At 43.4% G+C, this 13,990-nt stretch overlaps 1 protein-coding gene across 1 annotated transcript in view; it reads left to right on the forward strand.

Moving 5' to 3' along the window:
* Nucleotides 1-13,990, forward strand: part of arap2 (ArfGAP with RhoGAP domain, ankyrin repeat and PH domain 2) — a 349,086-nt gene that overhangs the window by 82,717 nt on the left and 252,379 nt on the right. The window contains 3 exon segments of the mRNA XM_055637821.1: nucleotides 5,930-6,015; nucleotides 8,600-8,676; nucleotides 12,892-12,947. Coding sequence (XP_055493796.1) covers nucleotides 5,930-6,015; nucleotides 8,600-8,676; nucleotides 12,892-12,947 — 219 coding nt within the window.

A 13,990-nucleotide genomic window follows, 5' to 3' on the forward strand; every position in this document is an offset into this window, starting at 1 on the left:
AAGCAAAGCTGGAAACAGGATAGTTTTGTTGTTGTTTTAATATATGCAGTGCATTCCATATACTAAGCACATGCTTTGTAAAAACGCTTTTTGTTGTGTGGCTCTATTTTCCTTATTTCATATCTGTCATCCCCTCCAACAATGTGAACAATCTCCCTGTAAATGATCTGAGCAAGTTTCAACGTAGAACACTCAACCATTGTAAAATATAGAAAAAGCAATTAAAAGAACTAAACTATCTTTTTTTCCCCCAAGTTTGCTTACTCCCTTCTAATTCTGCCCTCTGACACTCAGGCACTTATCAAGTTCCCCTCTGCAGTTTGCTGGATGATGTTGAAGTGGTGGGTAGAGGTTGTCTGATCAAAAGGCAATGGAATTTTGACTGCTGACAATTTGACATTCCGCTAGCTCTAACCCCCCCCCCCCCCCCCCCCCCCCCCCCCCCCAAGTCCAAAAAATGGGTCACCACCCAAAACATCAACCACCCATGTTTTCCAGAGATGCTGCCTGACCTGCTGCATTGCTCCAGCACTTTACAATCTTTTGTGGTATCCCTATTGACTCTATGCATTTTTCTTTGTCACCAACTTGCCATGTGCAGTTTGGTGAATTGAACAGTTCAACTTTTCTAAACTATCACAGTTTTCACATCTGAAGACTTCCTCCACAACACAATCCTCCACATTATTTTTTAACATTACTCTGAATTAAGAGTAGGCTGTTTAAGTATTAGTCCTAAATGCCATTTAGCGTGATCTCTGTAAAATGGCACTCCAGCACTTGGCCACTGCTTTTCAGTCATTGATACTTATTGATGATTTCTGATATTCCTGGAGAACACCCACACTGTCATGCAGGCTCCACATGGACAGTACTGGGGGTTAGGATGGCTGGAAGCCTGGAGCAGAAACATTTAATTGCTGCATTGCTATACTGTCCATGTAACATTTTCCTAGTGAGATATGCCAAGTTTGAGATAGCAATCAGTTTAGATAATCATACTCCTTGGTATAATTTGTTACATCCGCCCTTTTCCACTTATTTTACTACTTGTTGGGAAATTCTTGCAAATTGAATCTGAACATCTTGAGCACTGAAACAGAGATTAATGGAGATTAGTATGGACTAACGGCATAGAAATGTGAAAACGCATACCTCCAGATTCAGGGACAATTTCTTTCCAGCTGTTATCAGGCAACTAAATCATCCTACCATAACCAGAGATAAGTCCTGAACGACTATCTACCTCATTGGTGACCCTCGGACAATCTTTGATAGGACTTTACCTTGCACAAAATGTTATTCCCTTATCATGTGTCTATAGACAGTAAATGGCTTGATTATAATCATGTATTGTCTTTCCGCTGACTGGTTAGAACACAACAAAGGCTTTTCAATGTTCCTCGATATCATTGGCTATATTTAAGAGGGAGTTAGGTGTGGCCCTTGTGGCTAAAGGGATCCGGGGTATGGAGAGAAAGCAGGTACAGGATACTGAGTTGGATGATCAGCCATGATCATATTGAGTGGCTCAAAGTGCCGAATGGCCTACTCCTGCACCTATTTTCTATGTTTCTATGTTTCTATGATATATGTGAATAAACTAAATTGAATCACAGAGGCACGCACAGAGACACACAGATACACACGCACAGACACACACAGACAGGCAGACACAGACACACACACAGACACAGTAGAAAGGTTCATATAAGCATTTCACATTGGGTTTCATCTGAAATTACTAACTTTCTGTGAATTATCAGCCTTGTCATAAAAAACATGGCACTGAAGGAGATAAATCAGGACATAGTGTCTAAGATAATGAAAAAAATCCCTACCTTTCCAGTCCATCTTCATTCATTTGGTCCTCCAGATTAGAGCAATTTAGCGGCCATTAAAATACTACTGGAGTGAAAATAGTTTTTTCCATTTCCCCTTCCAAAAGTTATCTTAAATTTTCGTCTTTAGTTATTGTTAATAATAATAATAATAACTTTATTTATAAAGCGCTTTTAGACAACATCAGTTACCACAAAGTGCTGTACATGGGAAGTCAACAAAAAGTTATTACAAACTACTAAAACCATTAAGACGACAGGACTATAAAAACAGTAAAAATTAAAAGACATTTAAAAGCACTAAAACAGGAACAATGTCTCAGCCAGTGTCGAAAGCCAGTGAATAAAAGTGAGTTTTTAGGGAGGATTTAAAGATGGACAGTGAAGGGGCCTGTCTGATCTGCAGCGGCAAGGTGTTCCAGAGTGCAGGGGCAGCAACAGAAAAGGCTCTATCCCCTCTGAGCTTCCGCTTAGACCTTGGTACCTCAAGGAGCAGCTGATCCGCTGACCTGAGGCACCGGGTAGGAGCATATAGGTGGAGCAGCTCAGAGAGGTAAGGCGGGGCGAGGCCATTCAATGATTTAAAAACAAATAAAATAATTTTAAAATGAACTCGAAAGTGCACTGGGAGCCAGTGAAGGGAGGCCAAAATTGGCGTAATGTGCTCCCTCTTTCGAGTTCCGGTTAAAAGGCGAGCGGCAGCATTTTGGACCAACTGGAGACGAGCCAACGAAGCTCGTGAGACTCCAGAGTAGAGCGCGTTACAGTAATCCAGCCGAGATGAAATAAAGGCGTGAATTACTGTTTCAAAATGCTGCCGCTCGAGAATGGGCTTCACCTTTGCCAGCTTCCTTAGGTGAAAGAAGCTGGACTTAACCACTGCGCCTATTTGTTTATCTAATTTAAAATCACCGTCCATCATAAAACCCAGGTTTAAAACTGTTGGCTTTACGAACACTGCAAGTGGACCCAAGTCAACAGAGGGAGGTTCACGGCAGCCATTAGGGCCGAACAAAATCACTTCTGTCTTTTTTTCGTTAAGTCCCAGAAAGTTTAAGGCCATCCAGGACTTAATGTCCTCAAGACAAGACAGAAGTGATTTTAGGGAATAATTATCTTCTTTCCTGAGTGGCATGTACAACTGGATATCATCCGCGTAAAAGTGAAAGGAGATGCCATGCCTTCTTAAAATTGAGCCCAGTGGAAGTAGATAAAGGGAGAAAAGCAGGGCCCTAAAATTGAGCCCTGTGGAACCCCATATGCCAAGGGAGCAGAGGAGGATTCAAGGCCACCAAGGCTTACACGCATGGTTCTATCTGCCAGATAGGACCTGAACCATCCCAGGGCACTGCCACAGATGCCCACTTGTTGCTGTAATTGGGAAATTAATATTCCATGGTCCACAGTGTCGAAGGCGGCAGATAGGTCCAGCAAGACAAGAACCACATAATTACCGGAGTCGTTTGCCAGGAGGATGTCGTTAGAGACCCTTAGCAAAGCCGACTATGTGCTATGCATAACCTTGAAACCAGACTGAAAGATCTCCCGGATGTTGTGCTCATCCAGGAAGAGTTTCAGCTGGGCATAAACTACTTTCTCCATGATTTTCGAGATAAATGGCAGCTTGGAGATTGGCCTAAAATTGGCCAGGACAGTCTGGTCAAGGCCAGGTTTCTTGAGTAATGGCTGCACTACAGCATGTTTAAATTTTACGGAGACAACCCCAGAAGACAAGCTACTACATAGAAACATAGAAATTAGGTGCAGGAGTAGGCCATTCGGCCCTTCGAGCCTGCACCGCCATTCAATATGATCATGGCTGATCATCCAACTCAGTATCCCGTACCTGCCTTCTCTCCATACCCCCTGATCCCCTTAGCCACAAGGGCCACATCTAACTCCCTCTTAAATATAGCCAATGAAGTGGCCTCAACTACCCTCTGTGGCAGAGAGTTCCAGAGATTCACCACTCTGCGTGAAAAAAGTTCTTCTCATCTCGGTTTTAAAGGATTTCCCCTTTATCCTTAAGCTGTGACCCCTTGTCCTGGACTTCCCTAACATCGGGAACAATCTTCCTGCATCTAGTCTGTCCAACCCCTTAAGAATTTTGTAAGTTTCTATAAGATCCCCTCTCAATCTTCTAAATTCTAGAGAGTATAAACCAAGTCTATCCAGTCTTTCTTCATAAGACAGTCCTGACATCCCAGGAATCAGTCTGGTGAACCGTCTCTGCACTCCCTCTATGGCAATAATGTCCTTCCTCAGATTTGGAGACCAAAACTGTACGCAATACTCCAGGTGTGGTCTCACCAAGACCCTGTACAACTGCAGTAGAACCTCTCTGCTCCTATACTCAAATCCTTTTGCAATGAAAGCTAACATAAGCTACTGTTTATGATGGCGAGGACCGAATGCCCTATGCTCGAGAAGACCTCTTTAAAAAGAAGAGGAGGGACAGCATCACATGGGGAACCCGACGGCTTGATATGGGTAACCACATCCTCTAGACCCGACAGCGTCAGGGGAACAAACTTATCAAATGCCACCCGGCAAGGGGCCAGAACAGGTGGGTCTGAGGCAGGAGCTGAGATAAGAGCCCTAATAGAAACAACCTTGTTTATAAAGAAGTGCAGGAAGTCGTTGCACAATTCGGGCGATGCTTCCAGGCAGACAGGCTGTGGGGCATTTAAAACAGAATCAATAGTTTTGAATAACGCACGTGGATCGTGGCGCTTAGACACTATTATATTAGAGAGATAATATCTTTTTGCCTCTTTAACAGTATTTTGGTAGTTTCGCCAGCTGTCCTTTAGGATTTGCGATGAAACCTCTAGCCTGTCCTTCTTCCACATTCGCTCAGCTCTGCGACACTCCCGTCGAGCTGTACGAGTTGCGTCACAGAACCAGGGCTCGGGTTTAGCTCTGGGCTGCAAAGTTTTTAATGGGGCCACAAAGTCGAGAATAGTTCTACAGGAAGAGTGGAACCAAGAACTAATCTCCTCCGTACCGATGGAAATGGACGCAGAGGGGGCACAGAGCTGATTGAAGGCGGCAGAGAACTGGCCATCAGTACAGGGGTTAATGGTCCGACAGCGCCGAGCCGACGCAACAGGTCTAACTGCAGCACTGGAGAAACCAACATCAAATATTACCGGCATGTGATCAGAAAACACACTGTCACAGACCTCCAAGTTTAACACAGGCAAACCATAAGATAATACAAGGTCCAATGTATGTCCCTGTTCGTGTGTGGGACCAGACACACACTGTGCAAAATTAAAAGAATCAATAAGATTTAAAAAGTCCTTCGTCAACGGTTTATCGGGACAGCACACGTGAATATTAAAGTCCCCAACCAAGAGGATACGGTCATAGTTGGGTATAATCCCAGCTAGAAACTCAGAAAAGTCACTCACAAAGTCCTTATGGTATTTGGGGGGTCTGTAGATGACACCACACAGCACCGTGCCGGGGCGACCCACCTCAACCAAAGTAGCTTCAAAGCTGGAAAAAGTTGATAACGTAGTGCACTGTTTGCATTTAAAATTGCTTTTAAAAACGACTGCAGTTCCACCACCACGGCCCGACATCCGCGGCGTGTTGATTGTTCATTCAACAGTTCCATTTTACGTACTCAATCCATACCTTAGCAAAATCCAGCTCCATGTCTGCGCTGACATATCAGTGCAGAATGGGTGGAGTCCCATGAGGTTGCTTACTTATAGCCGAGACTTTGAACCTCTCTGCTGATAGGGATATTTCTCAAAGCAATTTAACTGCCCTATTTGTTCCAGGGACAGCTGTGGATTCTTGCCGAGGCAACTTTCACTATAATTTTACATAATTTAGAATAGGAGCAGTTGCATGAAAAGAAAAGTGCATCTCACTGGTGGATTAGTGAATGCAGAATTAAAACAATTGGCCAGTTCTTGTTTTGGAATGTTGCTGCTAACTGCTTCATTTTAATAATCTGAGTTTGTATGTGAGAACAAGGCGTGCTTCCGTGTAGAGATATTATCGCTGGTTATACATTGAAAAGCGTGTTATCACAACTATCTTTTTATATCCCCAATTGTTTCCAACTGCAGTTCCTTACTGAAAAGGAGAAACCTCAATCTCGCGCACATCCCCAGTGGTGACAATCTGCAAAATCCTTCGTGGGCTGATGCGTTAGGTAAGTAATCTTTTCTGACTTGACTCTCTGTTGATGCATTGTCTACAAGGCTTTCCATTGCACTTTGTTCAATACCTGGATATTTATACCTGTAAATATTATTTTGTAGTCTTTCTTTTTTTTTTTCTTTGCCGCGCTGGATAACTCTGCTGCGAGGAAATTTGTTGGCTGGGGTGTAATTATGTCTGGGAATCTGGTGATTGGAGTTATCCTGTTGCTCTTTTGCAATTTTTTTCAATTCCTGGCTCTCAATGACTGTACAGTAGATAAGGCAATAGTGGTAGCTCTGTAGATGATATTTTTCCGCTGTTAGTTGGAGAGAATTGACAATAGCATACTGTCATGCCATTTTCATAAGTTTATATAATAATGAACGGGTGATGCATGAGGTCCCATTTTTATCCCAACTGGCATGTTGCGATAAAGATGATGATATATGATGAAAGAATGTGTCGACTGGGGTTGCAGTCACTGGAATTTAGAAGGATGAGAGGGTATCGTATGGAACCATATAAAATTCTTAAAAAGGATTGGACTGGAAAAATGGTCCCAATGTTGGTGGAGTCCAGAACCAGGGGTCGCAGCAAGAATAAGGTGCCGGCCATTTAGGGCTGAGATGAGGAAAAATGTCTTCACCCAGAGTTGTGAATCTGTGGAATTCTCTGCCTCAGAAGGCAGTGGAGGCCAATTCACTGGATTTTCTTTCTAGAGAGAGTTAGATTTAGCTCGTAGGGCTAAAGGAATCAAGGGATATGGGGGAAAAAGCAGGCATGGGGTACTGATTTTAGATGATCATCCATGATCATATTGAATGGTGGTGCTGGCTCGAAGGGCCAAATGGTCAACTCCTGCACCTATTTTTATATATTTCTATGGTGTCCTACAGTATATGTTTAAATACAGATACAGTGCTGGGAATATGACTTCCTTCACCATTCATTATACAGATTGAAACGGCATCCCAGAGTTTCCAACATATTAGTGTTAACTTAATATTCTGACTGGGGTGGATTGACATTGTTGGGGACAAGCTTGGAGGTTGTTGGTTAAACTCTGGTATGGAATAGAAAGCGCATGTTTTTGTTCTATTTAAAATTAGGGTCCTTTTATATATTATGTGATCACATATGGGAGAAATTATGCAAGTCTGTAGAACAAACATCTTTTATTTCAATTTTATAAATGAACCAAAATTTCACATATTTAATGAATGTGCGTTGTCCTGACCTTTATTGTTAAGCATGGTTACAGGAATTTGTGGCTACTTTAAAAAAAAATTAATTCGATTTATGTCATGCATTGATGATTTCCAAATTATACTTAAACAGATAATACTCTTTGCTCATGCCGAACAATGTTTCATTCAGTGTATCCTTTGCATTTGCATATCTGTGAACGATTCAGAAGTGCTTTGGCATTCGGCTGAAGGGGAAAATGTGACATCAAAATGCAGGATCCCCCAAAAGTATTTAAGTTTGATACAGCGAAATGTATTACACAAAATTAGTTCCAATTTGTGCTTTCCATCAAGCTTGAAGGTCCATCTCTTTGCTAATCCAGCTTATGAAGATAATTTATACTTTTTTTTTAAACTTGGCTCCTTGATGGTGTCATGAAATTAATTAGAAATGCTGTTTAAATAGAAATTTGCTCATTGAATGTTCGAGATATTCTAGGTGCTCAGTTCTGCAGTAATCTTAGTACAGATTTAGAAAAGGATGAAATTTACTGATATTTTTACTTCTGCTCAATATTCAGAGCTTCTTTGCAGGTGCTCTGAGCATTATTCAAGAAAGAGATGGGAAGGCAGGAACTGCAAATGCTGGTTTAAACTGAATATAGACAAAACAAACTGGATTAACTCAGCGGGTCAGGCAATACATTTTCACGTAGAGCTCGGCAAGACATCGCTGAACATAAGCACAATTGCCCCAGTCAATACAGAACAGCCCACTGATATGTGCAAGAGGTGCCAATTTTTGCCCCATTTTACAGTCCCACCTGCAGAGCCACAAAGGCCCGTTGTTGCCATCGCATCCATTCCGGTCATCATGCGAACCGATGTCCCTCTCCACGCCTGGCCTTTGTTCCCTGGGTGCAACTCCTGCGGCTGACCTCGAGGGCAGGGACGTTCTTCTTAGCGTTCTTCTTCCTATGTCTAGCGTCTGGCACCATCGGCATCTCCCTCTAACTCCTCTCCGATTCCTGATCCACAGGGCGAGCAGGGGATGGGCTCGGTGACCTTCCCTCTCTGTGCCAAGCACCAGGCTGCTGCTGTGCCAGGAACAGCACTCTCCACCATCGAGGTCCTCTGGTCCACTTACCTGCCCTCTGTCCGACTCTTTCTTTTCCTGTCCATTGGTTGTACAGAGGCCGGGCAGCCTCTCCAGGCCGATTCTCATTAGCGCGGCAGCGAGCCAGGTCTGTTGTCAGGCCTGGCCACTATGGCCCCCGTCCTCTTATTTAATGACCAGTGTTTGTTGCTTTGCTATGATCGTGAGATTATTTAGTTTTGATATTGACTGCTGATATGTTATCACAAGAGATATTTTGGATTTATTCCTTTTCCTTTTCCTTTTCTAAGGATCTGATAGAGATGAGCCCTCTCCTATCACCCCATATGGTGAAACATTCCTCGACCCCAAATCTGAAGGTTACCAGGTGAGTCAGAGCAGTTACTAAAATATACAAATTGGCCATTTAATGGAAAGGATGACTGAGGAGTCAGTCGTTCAGATGTACCTGCAAAGTTTCCGGTGCCGTGTAGTCACTCACTTACTTAGATTACATTTTGTCTGTGGAAATCCAAAATAAAATTGGTTCACATTAAAGCTTATTTGCTGACAAACATCAGCAATGTATATCTATATGTAATGTAACTGTGTAAACTGATTTTGCCCATTATATTGAAGGTAGACACAAAATGTTGGAGTTACTCAGCGGGACAAGCAGCATCTCTGGAAAGAAGGAAAGGGTGACATTTTGGGTCGAGACCCTTCAGACTGATGTCAGGGGAGTGGGCAGGCCAGAAATAGAATGTAGTTGGAGACAGTAAGGGTCGTAGGAGAACTGGGAAGAGGGAGCAGATGGAGAGAGAGGGAAAGCATGGGCTATTTGAGTTTAGAGGTCAATGTTAATACTGCTGGGGTGCAAGCTACCCAAGCAAAATATGAAGGAAGACAAAAATGCTGGAGAAACTCAGCGGGTGAGGTGGGTGATTTCTTAAACAAGCAAAATATGAGGCGCTGTTCCTCCAATTTGCACTGGGCCTCACTCTGACAATGGAGGAGGCCCAGGACAGAAAGTTCAGATTGGGAATGGGAGGGGGAGTTAAAGTGCTAAGCAACCGGGAGATCAGGTAGGTTAAGGTGGACTGAGTAGAGGTGTTCAGCGAAACGATTGCCAAGCCTGTGCTGGGTCTCGCCGATGTGCAGGAGTTGACACCTGGAACAGCGGATACAGTTGATGAGGTTGGGGGAGGTGCAAGTGAACCTCTGCCTCACCTGGAAAGTCTGTCGGGGTCCTAGGATGGAGTCGAGGGGGAAGGTAAAGGGACAGGTGTTGCATCTCCTGCAGTTGCAGGGGAATGTACCTGGGGAGGGGATAGTTTGGGTGGGAAGGGACGAGTTGACCAGGGAGTTGCGGAGGGAACAGTCTCTGTGGAAAGCAGAAAGGGTTTGAGATGGGGGAAAAAAATTGTTCCAGTAGTGGGATCCCGTTGGAGGATTATTTGCTGTACGCGACGGCAGAAGGGGTGGAAGGTGAGGACAAGGGGGATCTGTCCTTAGTACGAATGGGGGGAGGGGGATCAAGAGTGGAGCTGTGGCAAATCGAGGAGACTCTAGTGAGAGCCTCATGTGTAATGGAAAAGGGGAACCCCTGTTTCCTAAAGAATGAGGACATCTCCCAATATATCTTGCTCATTATATTGTTGTTGCATATAATAGAATCTAATGAGGTTCCTTAAAGTGGTTTGGACAGGTGTATTATGGCTTGTTTCTGATAATTGCCAAACATTCTACTAAACAATAAACAGGAATTACATAAATCTGACAAGGTTTAATTTGGAACACACTTGAGTATATCAAAATCAAATGAGGAAATTCTGCTTTAATCTTTCCCCATACTGATATTGCAGTGGGGACCAAAGGCTTTAGCAGTCAACAGATTGGTAATGTTTTGACGATTTAGTTGGTTCTCTGCAGCGCTGCTCACACACTGGAGCAGCCAAACGGGACTGGATCCCTGGTATTTGGCTGGTTAGTCCTGAAGCCGCCTGATTCACCACCTGTGATCTGTACTTCATAAGTTCAGTTGATAGGAGCAGAATTAGGCCATTCGGCCCATCAAGTTACTCCACATGGCGGATCTAACTTACCCCTTCAACCCCATTCTCCTGCTTTCTCCCCATAACTTGCTCCCACTTCCCCCATGTGAGGAGGACCGGGACAGCTGATATCCCAAAGAGAGGCGTATCCTGACAGACAGCCTCTGGAGCATCAAGACAGTCTTTGACTTCTCTCCCCTCAGAGAGTGTCATTTCACCAGTTCGAAGTTAAAAACATTTTTTTTTTTTTAATGGCGAATGGATCAAAGGGAGAAGATAGGACTATTCAAGTACAAAGGAGTCAATGAATCCCTTGGGCTGCAAGACTGTGCAAGGTTTCAAAATGACCATTAGTATTTATCAAGGGGGAGGACATGGAGGATAGTGAGATCAGGGAGGCATATGTTGATATTCTAGGGCAAGTTGATATCAAGAAGTGGGAAGTGTTGTGTCTCGAAGAATATTTTGGTGGATAGCTGCCCAGCTCCTGATGGGATTCACCACAAGTTGTTTAGAGAGGTAAGCAAGGAGAATGCTGGGGCCTTGGTGGAGATCTTTGTATCCTCTTTAGCCACAGGCAAGGTCCCAGAGTACTGGGGTATATCCAATGTTGTTATTTTGTATAAGAAGGGAAATGGGGCCAAATCAGAAATTATAGATCAATGAACCTTGCACCAGTGGTGGGGAAATTATTGGAGAAGGTTTTAAGGAATAAGATCTACTCGCATCTGGAGAGGAGGATCAAACCTGGGTCACTAGTGCTGTGAGGTAGCAGCTCCACCAGTGACTCTGCCACTATAGGACGTCTGCTGTGATAAGTATACATTACATAGCATGTGGAAGTGATAAGTGCCATCGCAACAACCTAGAGCTCAATGCTCTTAAGACAGTGGAACTGATTGTAGACTTTAGGAGAGCCCCCTCCCCTCATCCCACTCACCATCAACAACACCACAGTCACATCTGTGGAGTCTTTTAAGTTCCTGGGAACCATCATCTCCAAAGACCTTAAGTGGGGGGCCACCATCAACTCCACAGTCAATAAGGCACAACAGAGGATGTACTTCCTGTGGCAGTTGAGGAAGCACAATCTGCCACGGGCAATGACGGTCCAATTCTACATGGCCATCTTAGAGTCTGTTCTCACCTTCTCCATCATGGTCTGGTTTGGCTCAGCCACCAAGCACGACACCTGGAGGCTGCAGCGAATTGTCCGATCAGCAGAAAATATTATTGGCTGCAACCTTCCCTCTGCACTGCAAGGGCCAGGAAGCGAGCAGGCAAGATTATCTCTGACCCCTCTCACCCTGGCCACAAACTCTTTGAATCACTTCACTCTGGAAGGCAACTCCGGATTGTCAAAGCTGCCACAGCCAGACATAAAAACAGTTTTTATTCACAAGTAGTTGCTGTACTCAACAGCCAAAAATCTGTAGCCTTCCTTTGATCTGGTATTTTGTTGGTTCACATGCTTGATCAATGGTGTTTTATAATTAATGTTTTATTATTATTATTATTATTAATGTTTAGTGTTTTTTGAGTTATTCGTAACTGTCACTATGTCATGTTGTTACTTGTGGGCGGAGATCCAAGGCAAATTCCTTGTATGTGAATATGGCCAATAAACTTACTTACTTAATGAGAATCAGTGCATGACTGTCTTGGTTTTGTTTCAATAGGGTGGTGCCCATACTTCTTGTAAGCTGGCCAGCATTCTGCTTGTGCTGCGCTCACATATGAAGTAGCTGCTTATGAACAAACAAATAAAGAGTGATACCAATTGGTTATATCAGCCTTTCACGCCCACCTGTGTATGCCTCTGCAGGCAGACGAGGAAACACATTTATTAGATGACGCAGGATCTAAATTGTTCAATTGGCGGAAGTTGAACTGGTCTAATAATTTCAGCATACTTTTCTCACTTTAATGGTTCGCCTTGTTTGATTATCTACATGCCAACATTCCAGCTCTGTTGACTGGTAAATGCTAGAAACAACATTCAGAACTGATGATTTATGAGATGAATGTGGATCAAACTGATCAAAATGGAAGAGGCCATGAAAACTTACATCAGCCATATGGTTTGATCCTCCTCTCCAGATGCGAGTAGATCTTATTCTTTAAAACCTTCTCCAATAATTTCCCCACCACTGGTGCAAGGTTCATTGATCTATAATTTCTGATTTGGCCCCATTTCCCTTCTTATACAAAATAACAACATTGGATATACCCCAGTACTCTGGGACCTTGCCTGTGGCTAAAGAGGATACAAAGATCTCCACCAAGGGCCCAGCATTCTCCTTGCTTACCTCTCTAAACAACTTGTGGCGAATTCCATCAGGAGCTGGGCAGTTATCCACCAATATGATCAGCCATGATCATATTGAATGGCGGTGCAGGCTCGAAGGGCCGAATGGCCTACTCCTGCACCTAATTTCTATGTTTCTACATGTCAATATTTTTATACTTCAGTTCATTTTGATGTGTTCCTTCTAGTGCAACAAAGTCAATGTTTCTGTACTTATTTTTAGAAATCTGTTCTTTCTCAGATATTAAGAAAGCTACCTGGTATGGATACATCCGCAAAGTGGTGCAATGATGTGAGGTAAAGAGATTTGATAATTTGTTTTGTACTATTACGTTCTCAATATAGTTATATCAAAATTCGATTTATATTGTACATCTTTTTTCCATTATATTGCTCATAATGTGTTTGTGATTCAGTGTTAATATTTGTGACCTTTGCCTCACTTTGGGGAACCATTGGGGGGTGGGAGATTGCAACCTTCACGTGGTCCACCCTGTTTCAACGAATGCAACCAACCTGGCGTGCACAAACAGAAGACCAAACAGAACAAGTTGTCTTACAACTTTAGGCTGTGCACGCCATATGCAAGAAGAAGAAGAAGGGAACCATTGGGAGTTTAGTTCATGACTATCAATCGGGAGTTATACAGAAACAAGGAACTGCAGATGCTGGTTAACCAAGGAAAGACGCAATGACAATTTGTGTCCCGACCCGAAACATCAGCTATCCATGTTCTCCAAGATGCTGCCTGACCTTGTTGAGTTTTTCCTGCATTTTGTGTCTTTGTGTCTTCTAAGCCATGCACGTGGATGGTTGTTTTGTTGGTGCTTTTTGTCTGTATTCACTTTACATGTTCAAGTGGGTGGAAATGGGATGTAAATATTTATTTTTCTGTGGGCATGTGAGTTAGCGCGTGTAAGGCGAGTAAATATTTAGTTTAGATATACAGAGCGGAAACAGGTCCTACTGCCCACCGAGTCTGTACCGACCAGCGATCTCAGCACAATAACGCTATCATACATGCTAGGGACAACTTACATTTATATCAAAACAATTAACCTCCAAACCCATATGTTGTTGGAGTGTGGGAGGAAACCGAAGATCTCTGAGAAAACCCACGCAGGTCACGGGGAGAATATACAAACTCTGTACAGACAACACCCATAGGGTCGAACCCGGGTCTCTGGCGCTGTAAGGCTGCAGCTCTACCGCTGCGCTACCATGCCACAAATGTTGAAGATGTTCGGGTGTTAAGATATAGAGTGGAATGGAGAATACTAGGAGTTTGTATTCACAGATATTACAAAACAGGAGGGTAAAATGCTTAAGAAGATATGGTT

This window comes from Leucoraja erinacea, chromosome 1 (genome assembly GCF_028641065.1).
Source record: "Leucoraja erinacea ecotype New England chromosome 1, Leri_hhj_1, whole genome shotgun sequence".
NCBI lineage: Eukaryota > Metazoa > Chordata > Chondrichthyes > Rajiformes > Rajidae > Leucoraja > Leucoraja erinaceus.